General features: G+C 51.8%; 1 protein-coding gene across 1 annotated transcript; it reads left to right on the forward strand.

Annotated features, from left to right (window-relative positions):
* The first annotated feature begins 1,715 nt into the window (after positions 1 to 1,715).
* Positions 1,716 to 21,669, forward strand: Ipo13 (importin 13). The gene is made up of 20 exons (XM_038333774.1): positions 1,716 to 2,453; positions 4,193 to 4,929; positions 10,683 to 10,823; positions 10,927 to 11,068; positions 11,171 to 11,337; positions 11,536 to 11,656; positions 11,742 to 11,889; positions 12,260 to 12,441; positions 12,515 to 12,541; positions 12,738 to 12,872; positions 13,034 to 13,177; positions 14,620 to 14,700; positions 15,176 to 15,313; positions 15,463 to 15,559; positions 18,389 to 18,441; positions 20,515 to 20,581; positions 20,665 to 20,723; positions 20,855 to 20,944; positions 21,237 to 21,418; positions 21,502 to 21,669. Exons 1-20 carry the CDS (start codon positions 2,370 to 2,372, stop codon positions 21,596 to 21,598), a joined length of 2,892 nt encoding a protein of 963 aa, XP_038189702.1. The 5' UTR covers positions 1,716 to 2,369; the 3' UTR covers positions 21,599 to 21,669.
* Positions 21,670 to 21,945: the final 276 nt, after the last annotated feature.

Here is a 21,945-nt window from a genome sequence, read left to right on the forward strand (position 1 = left end):
TTTTCAATCAAATCTAAACGGAAATAATAAAAATACCTACCTCAAACCTGGGCTACGTAGTGAGATTTTGTCTCAAAACCAAACAAGGATGTTGATAGGGTGCTTGGGTGCTATCCACAGCACTTCATACACTCAGCTTGGTGGCACACTCAAGTAATCCCTGCACCCTGCAGATGGAGGTAGGAGGCTCAGGTCAAAGGCATCCTTCACTTCCTAGGCAATTAGAAGCTGGCCTGGGATGCCAAAGACCCCCCCCCCCTTTTTTTTTTCCTTCAGAGACAGGGGTTTCCTGTGTGGACCTAGCTGTCCAGGAACTTGCTCTGTAGACCAAGCTGGCCTCAAACTCTAGAGATTTGCCTGTCTCTGTCTGAGTATTGGGATTAAAGGCGTGCGCCACCATGCCCACCGAGAGACTCCATCTCAAAGCAAACTAACCCACCACTGAGGAGTGGAGAGAGCAGAACCCAGAGTAAAACTATAAGCTACTCTTACTCACATGATATATTGTAGGAGCCAGCCATGATAAGCTAAATAGAAACAGATCACCCAAAGGAAGTTCTTTACTTCCAACCATTATCACCTGCCAGTGTAGGACTCAGCCATCGATAAGTTTAATGGAGGCCTGAGTCTCAGTAGTTTACCCTGAAGCAACACCTGGTTGCAGAAAGCACCACAAATTGAGATTATCTGAGCACCACCCAAGAACAGACTATCCAAAGGAAATGCCTAACGTTCCAACCATTGTAGAAAGGATCACCTGCCAGCACACTCACCAGGACACCCCTAGACAAATGTCGGCCAATCAGGGGTCCTGAACCTCAGAAATCCCTCACCCCCACCTTTACTACTATAAACACCCAACTCTTAACTGAGCTCAGAACTCTCCATTTATCCCAATACACTGGACATGCAAAGAGACAGAGTTTGAAAACTTGCATAAAATAAAGGTTCTTTGCTTTTATATATGGGACTCGGTCTCCTTGTTGGTTTTGGGGGGACTTCGCAGATCGAGGCATAACAACATATAATGAAAACCTTATGAGCTCCCCCTTGCCCTTCAAGCACACAAACACACACGCTGTGGTATGTGATTTCCTGGTTGAAGATCTGCAACACCTTTTTTTTTTTTTAAACTGTGGGAAACCAAGTAACCCCTATCTCTTCTCTTCACTGGAGGGTGCTGATGGTTCACCAACACAACCAGTACCCTGGGACGGACCATGTCCTTGCAGTGAGCACCGGTAGAACTTGACCCTCTCCCCTCTATTCTCCAGCTCTGGCTTCCAACTCCTTCTACAGGTCCTAAGTCTTCGCAGGAGTTGCACTCCTGGGCACTGTAACTGAGCAAGACGGTCCTTCTTGGTAGGCCGGAATAGGTTAGGGTTCTTCAGGACCTCAACCCACGTGCTCTGAGCCTCCCTCGTCAAGCACCGCCTTCCTGCCCAACAAAACTACATTTCCCAGGGTGCATAGAGGTGGGTCCTTGCTTCGGGTAGGGGCCCCTGGCGGTGCGCCGTTCCGTCGCCTGTTCGGGGGCGCGCAGGCTGGCACGAGGACAGAGCCAAAGACCCGGAATGAGTTTCCGCGTAGTTCCGCTGGGCCGTGCCTGGATGTGCTTGGCCGTGCCGGGCCAGGACAGGGGTGGGTGGGGGCCTGAGTTAGTGCTACTGGGGTCAGGCGCTCGGGACAGCCCGCGTCTTGCTGAGGTCTCCGCCCCGTCCCGGCCGAGCCGGCCTGTCTGTCAGTCACTGGGGCGGAGGCAGCGACCATAGCGGGGCCAGACCCGGGAGGCGAACGGATCGTGGGCCAGACCAACGGAGAGGTCCTAGCTCAGCCCCTCAACTCCACCGACTCTGCCCCAGACTCGCGAAACTGCAACCCCGCACTTCCTTGGACGCCTCTGTATCCCGCGAAGGGTTCTCTCCCGGGTGATCTCCCAGCCCCTTGACCTCATAGCATCTAGGAGCTCACCCAGACTAGGGTGTTGTGGGTACAGGCCGTTGACCCTGTGACCCCTCACGGGCCAGGGCCTCGGTTTTTCCCTTAGGCCTCCCTCCCCTATGACTTCTGATTCAAGGGACAGAGCCGTGACCTCCCGCTAGGACCCTTGCCTGGGAGCGCCTCACTGACGCCTCCCTTTTGGGAGCCACCTCAGTGGGTCCCCTCAGAAGAGCACATCTTTTGACCTCTGCAAGCCCCCCAAACCCCAAACGAGGTGGGGAGGCCTCGGCAGCCATGCCCGCCCTGGGCATCCCCTCATCCCACCACTTTCTGGGTATTCAAGCCGGGGTCTAGCAGGGGGCCAACAGCCAAAGGGCTGGGGCAAAAGACAGATCAGGGTCTACCTCCCTGCCAGGCAGGGAGCAAAGATGGAGCGGCGGGAGGAGCAGCTGGGGGCTGCAGGGGCTGGAGCAGCACCAGCCTTGGACTTCACTGTGGAGAACGTGGAGAAGGTATGAGGGCCTCGGGGTGGGCACGCCAGTGACAGAGCAGAAGTTCTGGGGACTGACACTAATGCCAGAGCTCAGGCCTGGGCTCAGTGCCCGCTGGGATGATGCCCCTAGAGCACCTGGTATTTACCGTCTCTCGGCAGGCTTGGATAGCAGTGTTGCAGTGCCTAATGGTCTATTTTTGGCTTTCTGTAGACACAGTCCGCTTTCGGACAGATACTCTAGGGTCTTAGGTTGTTCCCTTCAGGGTGCTGATGGCTTAGACCTATAGCCAAATTGGCTCCTGTCCAGCTCCAGGAGAAAGGCAGGAGCAGTGCTGGAGGAAGCCAGGAATTCACAACACCTGCTACTCAGCCATCCCCTCCCCCTTTTAGAAACCACACTGATGCTGAACCATCCCGGACCTGACTCACTTTGTTCAGTCAAAGGCTCCCAAAAATATCTGGAACTAAAAGCACCTGGATTATGTTTTCATTCATCTTCAGAAAAGGGTCTTTTACTTATTGAATGGAAGTCAAACCAATCCTGGGCAGGCAGGAGTGTCTGGCTCTCTTGCTTTGTGCCGGATCCAAGGGGCTTGGCTCTGCTGGCAACTTAATAGGCCCTTCCTTAACTTACCTGCCTCCTCCCAGACTTCTCCATTGCCCGGGCCATCTTTTTTGATTCTATGCTTCTCCCAGCAGCCTGGCATGCAGGAATGCATGCTCGCACGCATGCACGCGCGCGCGCACGGGCGCGCACACACACACACACACCTAGAATGAACAGAGAGCTAGGGATACCTTGGTGGACAACAAGGGGCACTTGTAGAAACTCATTTGTTATTCCTGAGCCCTGTTTCCCCTAACAAATGTTGAGAATGCATCCCTTCTGTTTCTGTTTTGTGTCTCCTTTTGCATCCCTGATGGCTCAACAAGGGGCAGTAGCCATCACTGGCTTTCAGGGGTTATAGATGTGGTTAATGGACGGAGTCCATTTAGGAAACCTAGCCCTTGGGGCTGGGCAGTGTTGGCATGGTGGCACATGGTTCCATATGCTACCAGGGAGATGAGCCATTGTTTTCTTACTACATGAGGTCCCATTGGAGTTGGGGCTCTGGGGATTCTGCTCCTGACAGCTCCTGGGTAGGCACTTGCTTGGGCTGCTTCTGGCCAAGGCTTCTCTGCATCATCTGATTGGAGGCTTACATGTGTTTTGTGAAGATGCTCTCACCCTGCCCTCCCTTCCAGTGAATCTCTATTCCAGGGCTCCCTGGCCTGAAGCAGCCCTTCTCAGATTGCACACTGACTTTAGTGCTGGCCTCCTCCGGAGTGACCTCGGGATGATCCTGGGGAGCAAGTAGAATTTGCTTGTTGGAGTCATTGAGAGCAGCTGTATCTCAGGACCCCCTCAGGCTATTCTATACTTGTCTCAAGCTTACATTTACCCCTATGGAGTCATTCCTTCCTCCTAGGCCTTGCCCTCACATACCTCCCTATGGGAAGAGCCCAGCCCCCACTTTTTCTGCTTTCCCGTGGAGAACCCCTCTCAGAACCCATTTGTACTGTAAGATGAAGATAGAACATGGGACAGATTCAGGCTCTCAAGAGGTCAGCTGAACCCGAGCTCTCCCTTCCTGCTCACTCCCTCTCCCCTCAGTCAGGGAGAGGCAGCATCTTGCAGAACCAAGTCACACCCTCTGTTCTGGGCTCTGGCAAGGTCCAGAGTAGCCAGCACCTGCTCAGTCCTGTGCTGTCCTGCAGGCGCTGCACCAGCTCTACTACGACCCCAATATTGAGAACAAGAACCTGGCTCAGAAGTGGCTGATGCAGGCCCAGGTCTCTCCACAGGCCTGGCATTTCAGCTGGCAGCTCCTACAGCCGGACAAGGTGCCCGAGATCCAGTACTTTGGGGCCAGTGCCCTGCACATCAAGATCTCTCGCTATTGGAGTGACATCCCCACTGACCAGTATGAAAGCCTAAAGGCACAGCTCTTCACCCAGATTACCCGTTTTGCCAGTGGCTCCAAAATTGTGCTGACACGGTTGTGTGTGGCACTGGCCTCCCTGGCTCTCAGCATGATGCCTGACGCTTGGCCGTGTGCCGTGGCCGATATGGTTCGACTCTTCCAGGCTGAGGACTCTCCGGTGGATAGCCAGGGCCGTTGTCTGGCTCTGCTAGAGCTGCTGACGGTACTACCCGAGGAATACCAGACCATCCGCTTGCCCCAGTACCGCAAAGGGATGGTGCGGACCAGCCTGTCTGTGGAGTGTGCGCCTGTCTTTCAGCTGCTAGAGCAACTACTCCAACAGCCCAGCTCGCCCAGCTGTGTGCGTCAGAAGGTGCTCAAGTGCTTCTCCAGCTGGGTGCAGCTGGAAGTCCCCCTGCAGGACTGTGAGGCGCTCATCCAGGCTGCCTTCGCTGCTCTGCAGGACTCCGAGCTCTTTGACAGCAGCGTGGAGGCCATCGTCAATGCCATCTCCCAGCCTGATGCCCAAAGGTGAGTTTGGCTCTGGCTTCCCAGAGAAGGACGGTCCCATCTGTCCAGCGAACGTTAATGGAGTGTCTGTCATCCTCTTGATCCTATACTGGAGACAGAAACAAGGATGCAAGCGAGACACAGTCCCTGTCCTCATGGTTGAGAAAGCGAGGCAGACATTAAACAACTAATTATCTGGTAGACTGCTAAAATATTTGCCTCCTGTCTTCCCCTCAGCCAGTCACTCAGTCCTGGCTGTTCTGCTCCCGATCATATTGCACGTCTATTATTTTCAGCTTCTGCTGCCACCCCAGCCCCAGCTGTCATCATTCCCAGATTATAGCAGCGCTCTCTTACCAGTCTCCTGCTTTTCCCCTCGTGTTGTCCCCTTTGTCGTCCCGACAGCCAGAGTGACCTCCTGAAAATGAGGGTCTACTCTTTCCCTTCTGACCAGTGTTTAAAGTTGAGAATCGTGGGTCTAACTCCTGGAGATGCCTGCACAGCCAGGCACACACCAACATCATCTCATGCCACTCTCCTGCCTTCCCATGCTTCCATTCTGCTCTTCTGCTCCCTGCAGCCCCTGGGCAGGCACATCGCCTCGACTGCAACTTCAATTTTCTCTCACTCCCAAGAGAAGTACCCGAGGATTCTTGAGACCAAGCTTGGGCTTCTCTACTGTAGTGGGGGTGGGCTTTGTTGTTGTTACCGTTGGGTTTTTTGTTTTTGTTTGTTTTTCGAGATAGGGTTTCTCTGGAGCTTTGGAGCCTGTCCTGGCACTTGCTCTGTAGACCAGGCTGGCCTCGAACTCGGAGAGATCCGCCTCCTTCTGCCTCCTGAGTACCACAACAGGCACAAAACCCCAGCCAGAGTGGACGGTGCCACAGCACATTTAAAGACCAGAAAGAGGGTGAAAGGAGTGAAGTTTGCGTTTGTCAAACATCCATCAGGGCCTTGCTGTGTTGGGCCCTGTGCTGAGCACTTGGAACACACAGGTGAAGGCTTTAACTCATGTCAGCTGCTCCTGGGCTGGTGAGCACATGAGTGGGTAACTACCGTTCAGTACGAACGGAGGGAGGGAGAAGTTGCTCTAGGAACCCAGGGGGCACTTAGCTCAGTCTGGGTGTACGGAAGCCTGCCCAGAGGCGGTGATAAACCAAGCTGTACTCGGATGTAGTCAGATGCAGTTGATGGATTTGGGGAGAACATCCCAGACATTTGGAAGCACCCAAGCAAAGTGAAAGATGCGAAAGAATTAGTGGTGGCTTGTATCAGTAGGTATCAGAGAGCTGGATTGAAAGGCCAGACTTGTAGGAGGATAGGTTCAAATCCTGCAGGACCTTGTCAGCCAAGCTTGAGATTTTTTTTTTTTTTTAAATCCTGGGACTGGTTTAAAGTTACTAAAGGATTTTAACGGAGAAAATGGTTTGTTGAGATTCTTTTGGGTGTAAGTAGGGCTGGAAAGAACAAGACTGAAAACCTGAGCTCAATGCTTCAAAGATAGGGTTTTGGAATTCCTGGGTAGACATGGAGGGGAACACCACTAAAAGCTGCGTGGGGGAGTGGCTCAAGCTTTAGCAACAGCCGTGTCTGAGTTTGAATTTCAGAGTTCGTTTACTAATGTAAGACCTTGGGTAAAACCACTTCTGAGCATAAAAGGAGGCGGTCATACCAGACCTAAGGAGAAGTTGTAGTGCTGGGGCATTGTAATGTGCACAGGGCCAGCCCTGGGTATTCAGTAAAGAGTATTCCAATTCCTTGAGAGGCGGCAGCTCTTTTGTGGCTTTTACTCCGGGGAGGAGATCAGCAGCACCCATTAGTACATATATGCTATGCATACACCACATGGTGTAAATTAGGAGTTGCATGTATGATGTTTTTGTCCATCTACCATGATTAGGCTTAATGGTAGCCTTGTTTGCTTTTTTAAGAGAAACAGAAAGCTACTGCTAAACCGATTAAAGCTGTTTGCTTTTAGAATTGGTGGTAAGAAGTAGACACTGTTAGAAGCAGTGGGCTGGAGCTCCCACACAAGTACACATGTGCATACATAGGTAATGTTGTGAAGCACTGCCCTTTAAAGTTCTAAAGTCTGTAGATAGAGCAAGGGCTCAGTAGTAGAGTGCTTGCCGAACATGCATAAGCCTCGAGGCTCAATCCCGCCACTAAAGAGAAAAGAAAATAAGTGTTGGCCCAAAACATTTTGGTTTAAAGGTTAAATAAGAGAGCATGAGATGTTTAGTGTGGTTCCCATGTACTCCATAATATTGCATGTGTGTGCTAATATTTGCTGTTATCTTTGCAGGGACAGTTAGTAAGATACCCCTGGGTCCCTAGCATAACGTGGATACCAAGTCTCTAGTCAGCTCTTGTGACAGCATGAGGCTCAAGTGCTGAATGGGCTTAGGTGGCGGCTGAGGAAATTTATCAGGGCAAGGACCAGGGTGATGGAGGTTATCCTTGGATACATCTAAGTTTACCCACCCAGACAGTCTCAAGAGCTTTAGCAAGTAATTGATGCTCCTTCTCTTCTGAACAAATGAGCAAGCAAGGGGCCAGTGAGAGAACCTATAGCCTCCTGGGCACCCATTGGTTGCAGCCCCTTGGTTGCTTAGCAACTCTTCCCATTTTCTCAGCTCTGTTCCCAGAGCTCTAATTGTAGGTCTGGGCTGAGCTCAGTGTGAGCAGCAGCCAAGACATCCCCAACAGCTCTGCTCCAGCTGCAGGAGCTGACCGTCTAGAGCCAGGCCTCTTGGATACAACCTTCACTGTGGTCCTAAAGACTCCCCTAACAAGTCTAGATACCTCTGAGGCCTCAGACTTGTTCTGTTTGCTCAGAGGTCTCCAGCCTTGTGTGGTAGAAAATCTACGCAGGCGAATTCACTATGGGTGGGCTACAACAAACCAGGAGTTGGCCCTGGAGACCTGCTCTGTCCAGGCTAGTTTGTTATATTTAGGTTAAGAAAGTCACCTTGGGTGACCGATTCCTGGGTAATCCGGACTCTGCCTTCCCTGGGTGTTCCAATATTAGCCTTCCCTCTAGCCCAGCTTGCACTGGTTTCATCTTTTTTTCTGTTCCTCTACACTTGCTCCTGCTTTCTGGTTCTCTCCTTTGAATTTTCCCCCTGAAATACATTTTTGTTTGTTTATTTTTCAAGACAGGGTTTCTCTGTGTAGCCGTCACTGTCCTGGAACTAGCTCTTATAGACCAGGCTGGCCTTGAACTCAGAAAGCCACCTGCCTCTGCCTCCCGAGTGCTGGGATTAAAGGCGTGCGCCACCACTGCCCAGCTTGAAGCACATTTTTAATAGTGGAATACCTTCTCATAGAGAATGGGGTAGGGACAGAGAAGTGAACTGGATGGGGTGTTGGGCTCTCGTCATGAGGTCTGGGGATACAAACCCAGATTGTTATAGATCCTTCACAGGAAATTGTGTTTGGGCTCGGAAAGGGAAGCAGATTTGTAGCAGTTTAAGACTGTCTCAGTCTAGTCTGTGTCTAAGTTCCTGTTTGACCTTGAGCAGTACTCTGAGCCCTTCTAGGCTGTGCTGTCCTTGCTCTATCCTATCTGAGGCTCAGATAAAACCTACTAAGAGCCTTCACTGCCTACCTTCTGTCTGCATGAACTGGCAGGTAGAGGATACAGCAGAGATGCTGTGAAGACAGCCTCCATCTCAGCCACTAGGGAGCTTATGGGTCATAGCCTTGGCCCTGACCCTGACTCTGTGCTAGAGCCTGGCCTGAAGGTACCCATTGTCTGATGGTGCAGCCTGTGTCAGGATCCTGAGACTGAAGCTATCCCAGCTGTCTCCAGACGATACCCCCTGGGGCTGTCTCTGAACTGGGGTGGATGGCTTTTACTAGCAGAATCTAGAATGGGGGTGTAGAAAAGGAAGTCAACATTCCTGGTCTGGGTGCCCCCTTATGTCCTCTCATCTTCTCACTAAGGTCCAGATAGTGTTGCCTAGCAACTTGCTTAGGCCAAATCCAGATAACATGGACCTTCAGTCCTCCTTTCTGTCATATATAAATTACTACTGGTTGACATCAGAGAGGTCCCAAGTACCTGACCTTCTCTTAGAAGATGGCTTCCTCTGCTTTATCCTGTCCCCACAGAGTGGATGGAGTTACTGTTGTCCCCATCCCCCTTCCCCTTGTGTCCTGGCTCTCACTTCCTGTCCTGTCTGTGCTCCAGGACTCTGACCTGGATATTATATTTCTCTCTGCACTTTCTTCCTGATCAACTCTTACTGACTCGTGTATCTTTAGTTACCAGCTGGAGACTCCCAAATCTGTGTCTTGCTTGGCCCCTCTCTACTGGGCATCGGGGTTTTACGTCCTGTTCTTTCTAAGCTCTTCTACTTGCACATCTTGTCTAACGCAGGACTTCACCTCTTGTTAAGGCGTCCTGTGCCTTCTCTATGTCTCAGTAACTCCAAGCTGTACTTATTTGGAGAGCTATCTTTTGTAATCAGCCAGTTATTACATACTGTCCATTGTACCTGTTAGCTCTAAGTTCATCATCTGTTCACTCCAATCCTGGTGCCACCAGACACAGGAGCTGTGACTTGGCGGCAGCTAGTGGGAACTGATGCCCTGTGACATTCCAAAGTCCTCTTTATTGGTGTTCTGACATGACCACCCTTGTCCAGTGTCTCCTGACACTGACTGTTCCTTTTTGGATTCACAATAACCAAGTGCCACAAATGGACGGCTTGAATGACAGAAATGGCTTGACAGTTGTGGCGGCTAAAGTCTGAAAGCAAGGTGTCAGCAGGACTGTGCTTCTTCTGGAACCTGCTGAAGACTTCTTCCCTGCCGCCTCCTGCCTGGCGGTTGGCTGGCAGCTGCCAGCAAGGTGTCAGCAGGACTGTGCTTCCTCTGGAACCTGCCGAAGACTTCTTCCCTGCTGCCTCCTGCCTGGTGGTTGGCTGGCAGCTTTTGCAGTCCTTGGCTTGCAGCTGCCAGCTCCAGTGCTTGCCTTTCTCTTCCCTTGGCATTGTCCCATGATGTCTCTCATCACATGGCTGTCTTATAAGGACACAAGTCATACTGGATTAGGAGCACAACAATCTATTTGCAACAATGCTTTTTCCAAGTAGGACCATGCTTTCAGGTACTGGGGGGCTAGGTTGCCAACATCATGTGTTTGTGTATGTGCACAACAGCCTTGGTGTTGTTCTAAGGAGCTGTGGACCTTGTGTTTTGAGACAGGACCTCTCACTGGCCGGAGCTTACCAAATGGGCTAGGCTGTCAGGCCACCAAGGCTCTGAAACCCTCATGTCTGTCTCCCCAGTACTGGCAGCACAAATACGCCCAACTTTTTGGCATAGGTTATGGGGATCAAATTTATGTCCTTGTGATTGTATGATACGAACTATCTCCCCAACCCTTCAACATATCTTTGTAGGAGATGTACATTTCAACCTATAACAGTCTGCCCCCTGAGCCTCCAGAATTCATGTCACTCTCATGCGAAACACATTCTCTTTATCCTGATTCCCTCCAAGGAAGCGTTAACCCATCCCAGCATCAGCTTCCAGTCCTACTGCAGAAAGTACTTCAATCTGCATCTCGGACTTTCTTGTGCCTCCTGCCCAGAGCTTTCCCAAAGATCTCTGACCTAATGTTCTCAGCATGAGCAGCATCAAAGGGGCCTTGGCCTCTTTTTGGTAGGAAGACTTTGGTGGAAGGCTGGGAAATTGTGCCTTTCTCTCAAAGCTGGTGGGGTTGGGCAGACGACTCTGATGGGTCACCTTACTCATGTCTCTAGGTATGTGAACACACTCCTGAGACTCATTCCGCTGGTTCTGGGACTGCAGGAACAACTGCGACAGGCAGTTCAAAATGGGGACATGGAGACCTCCCATGGCATCTGTCGCATTGCTGTGGCACTGGGCGAGAATCACTCTCGGTAGGGAGCGGGGCACTGCTGGTGGGATGGCAGGGCCCAATGAAGGTTAAAGTTATGGACCCTCATTGAGGAGGTACAATGAGCCAACTCTTCCCCATCCCAGGGCCTTGCTAGACCAAGTAGAGCACTGGCAGAGCTTCCTGGCACTCGTCAACATGATCATGTTCTGCACGGGCATTCCTGGCCACTATCCTGTCAATGAGACCACCAGCTCCCTCACTCTCACCTTCTGGTACACGCTGCAGGTATGTCTGTGTGACTGTCAGTTGGACTGAGCCTTCATGAAGCTGGATCATGCTTCTGAAGTTGCTGGGAAAGTGGCTAACTGTCTTTCCTGGCTCTCTCAGGATGACATTCTGTCCTTTGAGGCAGAGAAGCAGGCTGTGTACCAGCAGGTGTACCGGCCAGTCTACTTCCAATTGGTGGATGTGCTTTTGCACAAGGCCCAGTTCCCTCCCGACGAGGAATACGGATTCTGGTCCTCAGATGAAAAGGAGCAGTTCCGAATTTACAGGTGATGCTAGCAGGCCAACCCTCGCTCTAAACAGTCTTAAATAATGAAATAAGGGAAGAGGCAATCAGCCAGGCTTACTGACTTCTGGGGGCTCCTATAGTCTTTAGGCAATTTTGCAGGGATATAAGGATCCATGGGTAGGTTCCTGGATTATGCTAAAGATCCAAGCAGTATAAAAGGCCTTCATCTCCTTTTCAGGGTGGACATCTCAGACACGCTCATGTATGTCTATGAGATGCTGGGGGCTGAGCTGCTTAGCAACCTCTATGACAAGTTGGGCCGTTTGCTCACGAGCTCAGAGGAGTCCTACTCCTGGCAGGTACCTCCCAAACCCGATTCCCTCTGCCCTCTGTAACTTGTTACACCTCCTCCTAAGTCAAGCCAGTGGTACCTTCTTTCCCCAGCACACAGAGGCCCTGCTTTATGGCTTCCAATCCATCGCAGAGACCATCGATGTCAACTATTCTGATGTGGTGCCTGGGCTCATTGGCCTCATCCCACGGATCAGCATCAGCAATGTGCAGCTGGCAGATACTGTCATGTTCACCATTGGTGAGACCTGGCATTCATCCATAACCACATTCTTAGAGCTACAGCACCCATCCCTAACTAAGCATGGCTGGCCTGCTGGGTCCTTCCCCACACAGTCAGCACTGCTGCCCGCTAACTGTCCTGGCAAGTCTTTTCTGCAGTGCATTGAGCTGCATCTCAGTGCTGCTAGTTTGCTGTTATTAGTGGAGCAGCAGTGCTAGGCCTCCGCTGAGTGATCCTTTCTGCTTTTCAGCATTGAGGCTCATGTTTGAGGTCAATGCCTTTATGCCTACATGACCCTCTGAGCACTCTGGATATACTGAGGCTGTAGCTCAACCATTCCGAAAGCCTTGCCTGCCTCAGAGAGCCTTCTCTTTGCCTTTTCATCCAGGAGCTCTGTCTGAATGGTTGGCTGACCACCCCGTCATGATCAACAATGTTCTGCCCCTTGTGCTGCATGCCCTAGGCAATCCTGAGCTGTCTGTCTCTTCTGTGTCTACCCTCAAAAAGATCTGCCGGGAGTGCAAATATGACCTGCCGCCCTATGCTGCCAATATTGTAGCTGTCTCCCAGGTATGTGGTGCCCCAGGTGGTGCAGGCCTCAGAGTGCCCTGCTCCACACTGATATGTTATTCTCTGCCCCCAGGATGTGCTGATGAAGCAGATCCACAAGGTACGGTTCAAGCTTTCTAGAGGGCTCCTTGGATATTTGGTGGGGAATTGCTTACCCCAAAATCCTGCTTTTGACCTTCTCTTCCCGACTTATCTCTTAGTCTTTGTTCTTATAATCCTCCCCAAGAGGCTCATTCTCCTTTCTACTCACAAGCAGATGTGGTCAGGATGGACCATCCCTGTTTTCTGCCCCACAGACAAGCCAGTGCATGTGGCTAATGCAGGCACTGGGCTTCCTGCTGTCAGCCCTGCAGGTGGAAGAGATCCTTAAGAACCTGCACTCACTCATCTCCCCCTACATCCAACAACTGGAGAAGCTGGCAGAAGAGATAGTGAGTGAGCTCTGGGGACCTGGGGCAGCACTGGGACTCGGGGGCTTCTCTGTGCACATTGGGGTGGAGATGTTGGAATTGGCATTCAGGGCTGGTGGTGAGTGATCTGGCCCCTAAGCTGGGGCTCGGAGGTCTAGAGCTTGATTTGATTCTCCCCATAGCCTAATCCCTCCAACAAGCTGGCCATTGTCCACATCTTGGGGCTTCTTTCCAATCTCTTCACCACACTGGATGTCAGTCATCATGAGGATGATCACGAAGGCCCTGAGCTCCGGAAACTGCCAGTGCCACAGGGACCCAACCCAGTAGGTGACTTTGTCTTTGCCATTCCCTCCTCCTTTCCTCGTGGGATTGTCTATCTATCACTCTCCAATCCTGTAGATAATGTTGGCGTTGCTTCCTGACCCTGCAGAGGTTATGCATTTGGTCCTTTGACCTTCCACTTTATATGTAGCCAAGTCATTGCATCCCCTGTCCTGTAGATGATGTTTTTCTTGTCCTCAGCTCAGCTGGGGTGATGGCATTGAGGTTTATTTACCCCACTGTGAGGGACACTGACCTTATCCTTTGGTCCCTTTGAGCTGTATTATGAGCTCGTGTTCAACCCCGTCTCCTTAGGGCCTCCTACTTTAGTGTTCACTGTCTCCTGCAGGCACTCGGGTTGCCGCGGTTGCCCACCGTTGAGAGGAGATGCACAGAAACAGGGTGATGAGCGCTGTGGGTTTGGGATGACCTCTTTGCTTTTTTGTTTTTGTTTTTCTTTTGAGACAGCGTCTCACTAAGTAGCCCTGGTGGGCTGGAACTTGCTATGTAAACAAGACTGGCCTTGAGTCAGAGATCCTCCTGCCTCTGCCTCTGCCTCCCATGTGCTGGGCTCAAAGGTGTTTGTGATTGGATGGTTTTGCTTTTGTGCTGTCAGAGATTGAACATAGGGCTCTGTACTCTGTGCATGCTAGACAAACACTCTGGTACCAAGCTACATCTCCAGCCCTTCAGGTGACCTCTTACAAGCTGTCTGATCTGTGACAAGTCTCAGTTTCCCTCTCAAAGGGGTCTACATTTGCTCATTGCAGGAGCAGAGGGGGCTTTAGTGAGAGAGGCTGGCAAACTGTAAAGTTCTATACACATACCAGGGGCTGCTTTGGTCATTGGTCTTGTATGCCCTAGGCCTTCTCCTGGAAAAAAGGAGCCGGGGACACCTGACCTCTGCTCAGCTCCACACCTTAGCTTCAGTTTCCATATGGGCTCCAGGCCAAGCCTGGGCCCCCATCATCCCACAGGGCCCCCTTTTCTTCTGTGGCAGTCATCATCCTGCCTTCCCTATCTCCCAGGACCTCAGCCTGCTCTCTGCTCTGCCATAAGCTGCCCGTATCTACGCATCCCTTGGGGCTCCCTGCCCCACGCCTATTTGGGTGAGACAGCATCTCTTCCTCCTCAGGGGCTAGCCCATTACTTTGTTTTTTTCTGAGCAGAAATGAACAGAGAGTGAGTTTTGTTTTGTTATGTTTGCAAAGCTATTTCAATTTTATCAAGAGCTTAGGACGTTTCTGCTTTGCAGTTCTGAGTCTTCCTCTGAAATGACCTACAGTTCAAAATATTCTCCTTCATTGCTGGGGGGTTAAGCACACCATTTCTTGCCCCACCATCTCCAATGTGCAGTCGAGGGTGATGGGTTGAGCCCTTTGCCTCCAGCCAGGTCCTCGGGTAGGCGGCAGCAGTGGTGCCTCCCTCCTCCCTGTGTCCTTAGGTGGTGGTAGTACTACAACAAGTCTTCCAGCTCATCCAGAAGGTGCTGAGCAAGTGGCTGAACGACGCCCAGGTGGTCGAGGTGAGCCCTGACCCCCTCTGTTCCTGGGCCAATTTTGGTCGAAAGTGCCAGAGTAAAGGATCTGCTGCAACACTGACACAAGAAGAAACGTCTTTTGGGAAGGCACCCCTACCCCTGCCGCCACCCCAGACTCACAGAAGTGCTGGGTGAAACGAGAGCGACCTTGGGGCCAAGTAGCAGGTGCCCACTGAAGCACCAGAGGCCTGGCTCTGCCTTTTCCTTTTGAGTTGAGATTTCAGTTGTTCTTACTATCCTCTGAAAGGAAAGAGTAGCGATGTAAGTAACAGGAGTTAAGTGACAAAGTTCAAGCCTGTGCTCCTCTGTAGAGAGTCTTTTGCCCCTTCTTTTCAGGTTGAGGAGTAGATTGTTTGCCTTGCTTGGTTTGTAGGGCTTGACCAGACTTCTGGGTAAGGGTCCTTTCTTAGGCCTCCCTCCCATGACCTGCTGGCGAGGGTCTCTTTTCTTTCTTCCTCAGGCAGTGTGCGCCATCTTCGAGAAGTCTGTGAAGACGCTGCTCGATGACTTTGCCCCCATGGTGCCACAGCTCTGTGAGATGCTGGGTCGGATGTACAGCACCATCCCCCAGGCCTCTGCTCTCGACCTCACTCGGCAGGTAGGTCTTCTGGTTTGGGCAGTTGGTGCTCCGGATATCACCCTACTCAGATGGCTGCCATGGCTGGGGTCCCCGCCTGTGTTCCAGGGGTGTTGATCTGCCCTGGTGAGGCGACCCTCAGCTGACCAGCCCTCCCTGCTTTGTTGTAGCTGGTCCACATCTTTGCTCATGAGCCTGCCCACTTTCCCCCAATCGAGGCCCTCTTCCTGCTGGCCACCTCCGTCACACTCACGCTCTTCCAGCAAGGTAAGTGCCAACCAGGGTGACTGCTGCCGCCGCCACTGCCACTGCCTCTGCTTCCTCCACCGGGGAGCCAAAGCTACCCAACTCTGTTCTCCATTCCCTGGTCGCACGTGGGACTTGATGGGAAATGGGGGATGAAGCACCGCACAATTGTTACCTATAAGTAGTTGGTTCTCTGGGCTTGAGGTGGATAAGATGGTGAATGGTATCTTTACAACCTGCCTGTGCTCCAGGCCAGCCTTGGTCCTGGGGAAGCTGGGCTCAGACTCTGAGGGACTTGGGGCGCTAGTCTGGCTCATTGCCTTCGGGATATAATGAGAAGTTGGAGGAGCATGGGCTGTGAAACCAGGGAGACCTAGAATCTAAGCTCATCACCACCAAGCTAGTTGTGTGACCTTGGGCAAGTCACTTGCCTCCACTGAGCCTCCTTTCCATATCCTTTCAGGCATTCTAGTTCCTAGGGCCTGGCTTGGGCTTCTGTATATGAAGTACTCGAGAGTGTTGATTCCTTTTCCCATGTCAAAGTTTAGTCCTTTCTGAGCCCAAAGTCCCTTTGACGGTGGTCCAAATCCCTCTTTCTGTAGCCCTCTACCTGAGAGAGTTGGAAACTGGTTTCCTCTCTGATCCAGGTTCTGCCCTGGTACAGAAGCAATGCTATTCCTCAGCCCCCTAAGCCTGGCCTGGATTTGAGCTTTCAGGCCGACTAGAGGTCCATCCAGAGCACAGGGTACTCCTAGCTCATATTTGTTAGTGTCTGGTTCTTTGTGGACCATGGAGCAGACCAGAGTAGGAAGAAACCTGGTGTGACTGTCCTCAACTCCACCTCTTCCGCTGCTTGTACCCCTTTTCTGGATGAGTCCTAGTGATCTTGAATCTGTTCAACCCTCAATGGGTCCACTCCTCCTCACCTTCCATGAGCCCCTCCTCAATTTAGGCTCAGCCTCACCTGAATTAACTCCATAAACACCTGCCCCATCTCCAGTGCATCCAACATGCAGCACACAATAATAATATGGCCTCATTTCCTCTCTGGCCTAAAACCCTCAAATTCTGACCCTTGCCCTCAGGTTATTGTCACAGTCCCATATGACCAAACTTGGGTGTATCTCTAAATGTTCTCTCATGAAGGGAACTCATGTTCTCAAATTCTGACCCTTGCCCTCAGGTTATTGTCACAGTCCCATATGACCAAACTCGGGTGTATCTCTAAATGTTCTCTCATGAAGGGAAGGGAGCAGTCCAGCCACACCCACGTGCCTTGCCCCACCAATTGAAAAGTGCTCACCTTGCTGGGTGAGCGCTTACTCTCTCATGCCTTAGTTAGGAGGCAGGCATTACTCCTCAGACAAGTGACTCTGAGGCACAGCTGGGTCCTTGTAGCTATGTGCCACCCTGCACCACACTGACGCTGCAAATGAGCACTGGCCAAGAAATAAGTAACCTCCAAATGTCTGTCTCTCTGCCTAGACTGAGCCCCCTGGGGGGCAGGATTGCATCTCTGCTATATCCCCTGTGTCCAGAATGAGGCCAAGCTCAGACACTGTTGAATCAAGGAGGATTCCTTGCCCCCACAACCTTCCTTCCACACTTTCTGGCCCAAGCAGGAAGGGAACTACACACTGAACACTCTTCTACAGTGGGACCCAGGCATATAGCCCATTGGACCTTTCCAGAACTGCAGGAAGGGAACTACACACTGAACACTCTTCTACAGTGGGACCCAGGCATATAGCCCATTGGACCTTTCCAGGACCCAAGCAGTTCAGGTTTCAGAGATGAGAGGATCAGCCTTAAGTAGTAGCTCCTGGTAGCCTGCAGAAGGAAGTGAGGGAGAGGTTACGTATTCCAGGTGGGGAAATAACATCTGTGGCTTACACAAGATCACACAGCTACTCAGTGGTGTCTCAGGCAAGAGCTGCAGGCTCGTGCCTATCAAAGCTGAGGCAGGGATGGCCAGCATCATTACCTGTCGGGGTTGTTGGTTGTCTTGTTGGGCAGCATGGTCCCCATACCTGTTTTGTTGTCCCAGTTTCGGGCTTCCTCAAGCTCTGCCTTCCCAGTGGGTCTTGGGATAGCACAATGACTGCTTCTTCCTTTTCTTGGTATGTCCAGACACTGGGAGCTGTCCTCAGCCCTGAGTTTGACTGTTTCCCATGTTGAGAAAATTTGCTGGGACGGAGCAAAGTCGTGGCCTTATGATGCAGTTTACCCCCTGGCCCTACCAATGATGTCTGACCAGCCTCATAGCACCCAGGGCCCTCCCTGCCTTACCCAAATAAGAGTTCTTTAGTTGAAGCAAACTGAACAAAATGCTTCCCTTGGCCCGACCAAGAGCTCTAAGACCATCAGACTGAAGGAGACACTTACTCTGGCTCTCATGCCCTGGACTTCCCAGGGCCTTTAGCCAAGCCTCAAAATGAGCTGCCATGGACCAACCCCCAGCCAGCTCTGCCCTCCCCTAAGATGGCTGTGCTGGGGAAGTATATGTCGAGAAGCAGTGTAGGGCTACCCCAGACCATCAGAGCCGCAGCGTGTCTCCTCAGCTCTGTGGAATCTAGACGTGTCTGAGCACCGAGGGATTGCTGGGGGGACTGGGAAGTAGGTGGAAGGCCCCTGGGGGAGCTGGGGCAGGCCCGTCCTTCACTTTGCCGTCTCTTTCTGTTGGGCTTCTCCCAGTTCATGGTTTTTGTATGTTTTGTTTCTTTATCTTGCTTCCTGCTGCTCATGTGCCCCCACGCTGTCTCCTGCAGGCTCTCAGTCACACATAACTATATGAGGTTGAGTTGCTGTTTGTATAATTTTTTCTTAAGTTCCATCTTTATTATATTTTAGGGCCCAGGGACCATCCTGATATTGTTGATTCATTTATGCAACTCCTGGCACAGGTGTGTTTTAGTTTTATTCATTCACGTTCTGTTCTCTCTCTTTCTCTTTCTCTTATGTTGAAATTCAATTTAAGCCTATTTTTAGCTTTCTGTTGACAAATTTTTTTTTCTGTTCAGTTGAATAGAGTTTCTTCATCTGTTTCCGTGGAAGTTGACAACCCAGCATCCCCCTTTAGTGCCCCTTTGCCTCAACTAGCTCAGTCACCTACAAAGACCAGAGAGAGGCTGGTCCTGAAGGGAGGGACTGGGAGAGGAGGGGGTGGTGACTGTACCCAGCAGTTCCTGTGTGGCTGCCTTACCCAGAAACATCAAGGGTAGGACTGAAGTTCAGGGCCTGGGCTTCCTGTCCCCGTGCTCCCGCCGGGGACTGCATGCCTCAGTGCTCCCAGTGCTCCCAGGAGGTGGCTGGGAGCAGCTCCGAAGAGCAGAGCTCAAGGCGAATGTGCAGTCCAGAGTCCCATTTGGTGGAGAGAATGTGGGGCTGCTGGTAGTGGGGTGCGGGCTCTACTGTGAGACCTCACTAGGGTGTGTTTGTGCCTGGGGCGTGCTTAAGTGTGTTGACCTTATTTTGTATGTTTGGAGTTTGGGTATGGAAGGGAGCAGAGGTCATGTGCTGTAAGCAGGACGCATGTCATGCTGAACATTGAGACATGTGAAACTGACGTGACATGTGAGGAGGGTGGCCTCTCCACTATATGTGTGTTGATGTGTGATGTTAGACCATTGATGGACACTGAACATGAATATGTGTTGGCTGTGTGTGTGTGTGTGTGCGCTGGTGAAGTGAGCTTTTAATGGAAATAATGTCGTGAGTTGTTACCATGCCAACACTGAATGAGCATGGCACGGCAGATGTGTGCCAGGCTATGGGTGGATGGAGGTAGTGTGATGGGTTCTATGTTAGAGGATCCCGTGGATTGGAGTAAATGGGGCGCTTCGCTTGCTCCTCCCATTTGCTGAGTTTGAGGTAAAGCTGTACTCTGACAGACTGACACATACAGTAGGTGTGGCTCTTGCTCCCCTGGAGCCTACAGTTTCACGGGGATACGAGGAGTGTGCTGCCCCTGGGTGGGTATGTGTGTGGGGATCTGTGAGGGTGTACTTTGGCAAAGGAGGCTGCTTGAGTGTATTTGTGGGTGTGTTGGGATGGTGTACATGGGAGAGGGCTGTGAGCGTATGGATTTTGGGGATGTGCGGGGTTGGGTGTGTAACTGTAGTGAGAGTGTTATAAGTGCAGACTAGTGGATGTGAGGGTGTGTAAGGAGGGCATTTCAAGTCGGGGTACATGTAGGGGTGTTTGCACTTGGATAAACACGGGGGCAGAGGGTGTATGGGGGTTGGAAAGGTCTCTGTGGTGTGCGCTGGGAACTTCACTGGAGAACAGCAGTGTTTAAGGACTGCTGGAGCTGTGCCGAACGTCTTCTGTGACTCGAGGATGTGCCAACCGTGTCTGGTAGCACTTGGGGCAGGCCATCTGCCCCATCCCTCCATCTGCTACCCCATGGCAGCACTGGCTCCTAGGGTGGGGATGGTTGAGCAGGCCTGGACAGAGTATCCTGGAGGAGAGGAGGGTGGAGGGATCTAGATCTTCTACTTTTCCTCTTCTTGAGGAAGAGCTTGGAGAATGAGAGGAATTGGGGTTGGGGCTGTGCTGGACTGGGGCTTCATGTCCAATTGTTATCTCTTCTTATTGCTACCCTGCTCACAAAGCCAAGGATCCTCCACTTCCTGTGATTCAAAAGACAGTCACTACTGGCCACCTGGGGCCTTTGGGAGGGGAAAGGGGAAGGTTTTTGATTAGGGATTGATTTGGGATCTAAATACTCTACATTAATGGTCCCCACCCACAGCTTCTCCCATCCCCGGGCATTCGGGTACACCTACATGTATATTATGCATCCCCGGGGCAGCTTCTCATTTGACTGAACTCTGGGGTAATGTGAGTTCCCAGAGATGTCTGGGTGGCATCCAGTACATGTGATGTGTGAAGTTAGGAGCTCGGGTGGCAGGTGAGTGGCGGGGGTGATCCTTTGAGCTGCCTGGAGCTGGGCTTACCAGCTCCACCTTCTGCAGGCTTTGAAGCGGAAGCCAGATTTGTTCCTGTGTGAGCGATTGGATGTCAAAGCTGTGTTCCAGTGCGGTAAGTGGGGCCAAGTGGAGAGTTGGGCTTGGGCTCCCCTGCATCTCTAGGCCCCATCTGATTTACCTCCACCTCTCCCACAGCTGTGCTGGCCCTCAAGTTCCCTGAGGCACCTACTGTCAAGGCCTCCTGTGGCTTCTTTGTGAGTCCAATGCTAACCCCTGGCCCCTGTGCCCCTAGGACTGGGGGGGGGGAGGAGGTGTGGTGTCCAGATCTTGTCCTCAGGGAGAGGTGGGAAGGAGATGGGGTTCACAGGCCTCTCATCTTCTGCAGACTGAGCTCCTGCCTCGGTGTGGGGAAATAGAGTCTGTGGGGAAAGTGGTGCAGGAAGATGGCCGTGTGCTGCTCGTAGCTGTTCTGGAGGTGAGCTGGAGTTAGTGGTGGGCTGGTAGGTGGGGAGACCTTCACCACTGAAGCAGCTGGTATTGTTGGGGTGGGGGGCCGGGTCTTTGGTTTCCTAAGCTCTCTGATTCTGTCTCTCCCGCGATTAAATATCTGAATGTTGTTGGGGTTGCTGTGAGGGTCTGTTATGATCTGTGAGGATCTGGCTCTCAGAAGACAGTGCCTACTTAAAGATCCCAGGGAGCCTGCAATATGCCTAAGACTCCTTGCTATAGGGGAGAAAGGCTATGCACTGAGAACCCCTCTTTCTTAGGCCATTGGGGGCCAGGCCTCCCGCAGCCTCATGGACTGCTTTGCCGATATCCTGTTTGCCCTGAACAAACACTGCTTTAGCCTCCTGAGCGTGTGGATCAAGGAGGCACTCCAGCCACCTGGTTTCCCATCTGCCCGTCTCAGCCCCGAGCAGAAGGACACTTTCAGCCAGCAGATCCTTCGGTGAGCAGAGCTGGTATGGGCCTGAGCTTGGGTCTGGAGGTGATGGTGGACAATGCTAACGTGCTCTCCCTTCCCTCCTCCAGTGAGCGAGTGAACAAGAGGCGGGTGAAGGAGATGGTGAAGGAATTTACACTGCTGTGCCGGGGACTACATGGCACAGACTACACAGCTGACTACTGAGGGACACCTGTGTCCCACTCACCCCTTCTTACCCCTTCCTATTCCCAAAGAGTAAAGCTGCACCCTCACTACTGCCTGTGTCCTTTCTTCTTCCACCTTCACCTAACTGGACCCAGGCCTGATGGAAGAATCAAAGGATGCTTAGACCCAGGCCTTGATTAACAATAATAGGGACGGCCGGGCGGTGGTGGCTCACGCCTTTAATCCCAGCATTTGGGAGGCAGAGGCAGGCAGACGAGTTTGAGGCCAACCTGGTCTACAAGGGCTAGTTCCAGGACAGGCACCAAAGCTACAGAGAAACCTTGTTTCGGAAAAAAAAAAAAAAAAAAAAAAAAAAAAACAAACCC

This window comes from Arvicola amphibius, chromosome 6 (assembly GCF_903992535.2).
Source record: "Arvicola amphibius chromosome 6, mArvAmp1.2, whole genome shotgun sequence".
NCBI lineage: Eukaryota > Metazoa > Chordata > Mammalia > Rodentia > Cricetidae > Arvicola > Arvicola amphibius.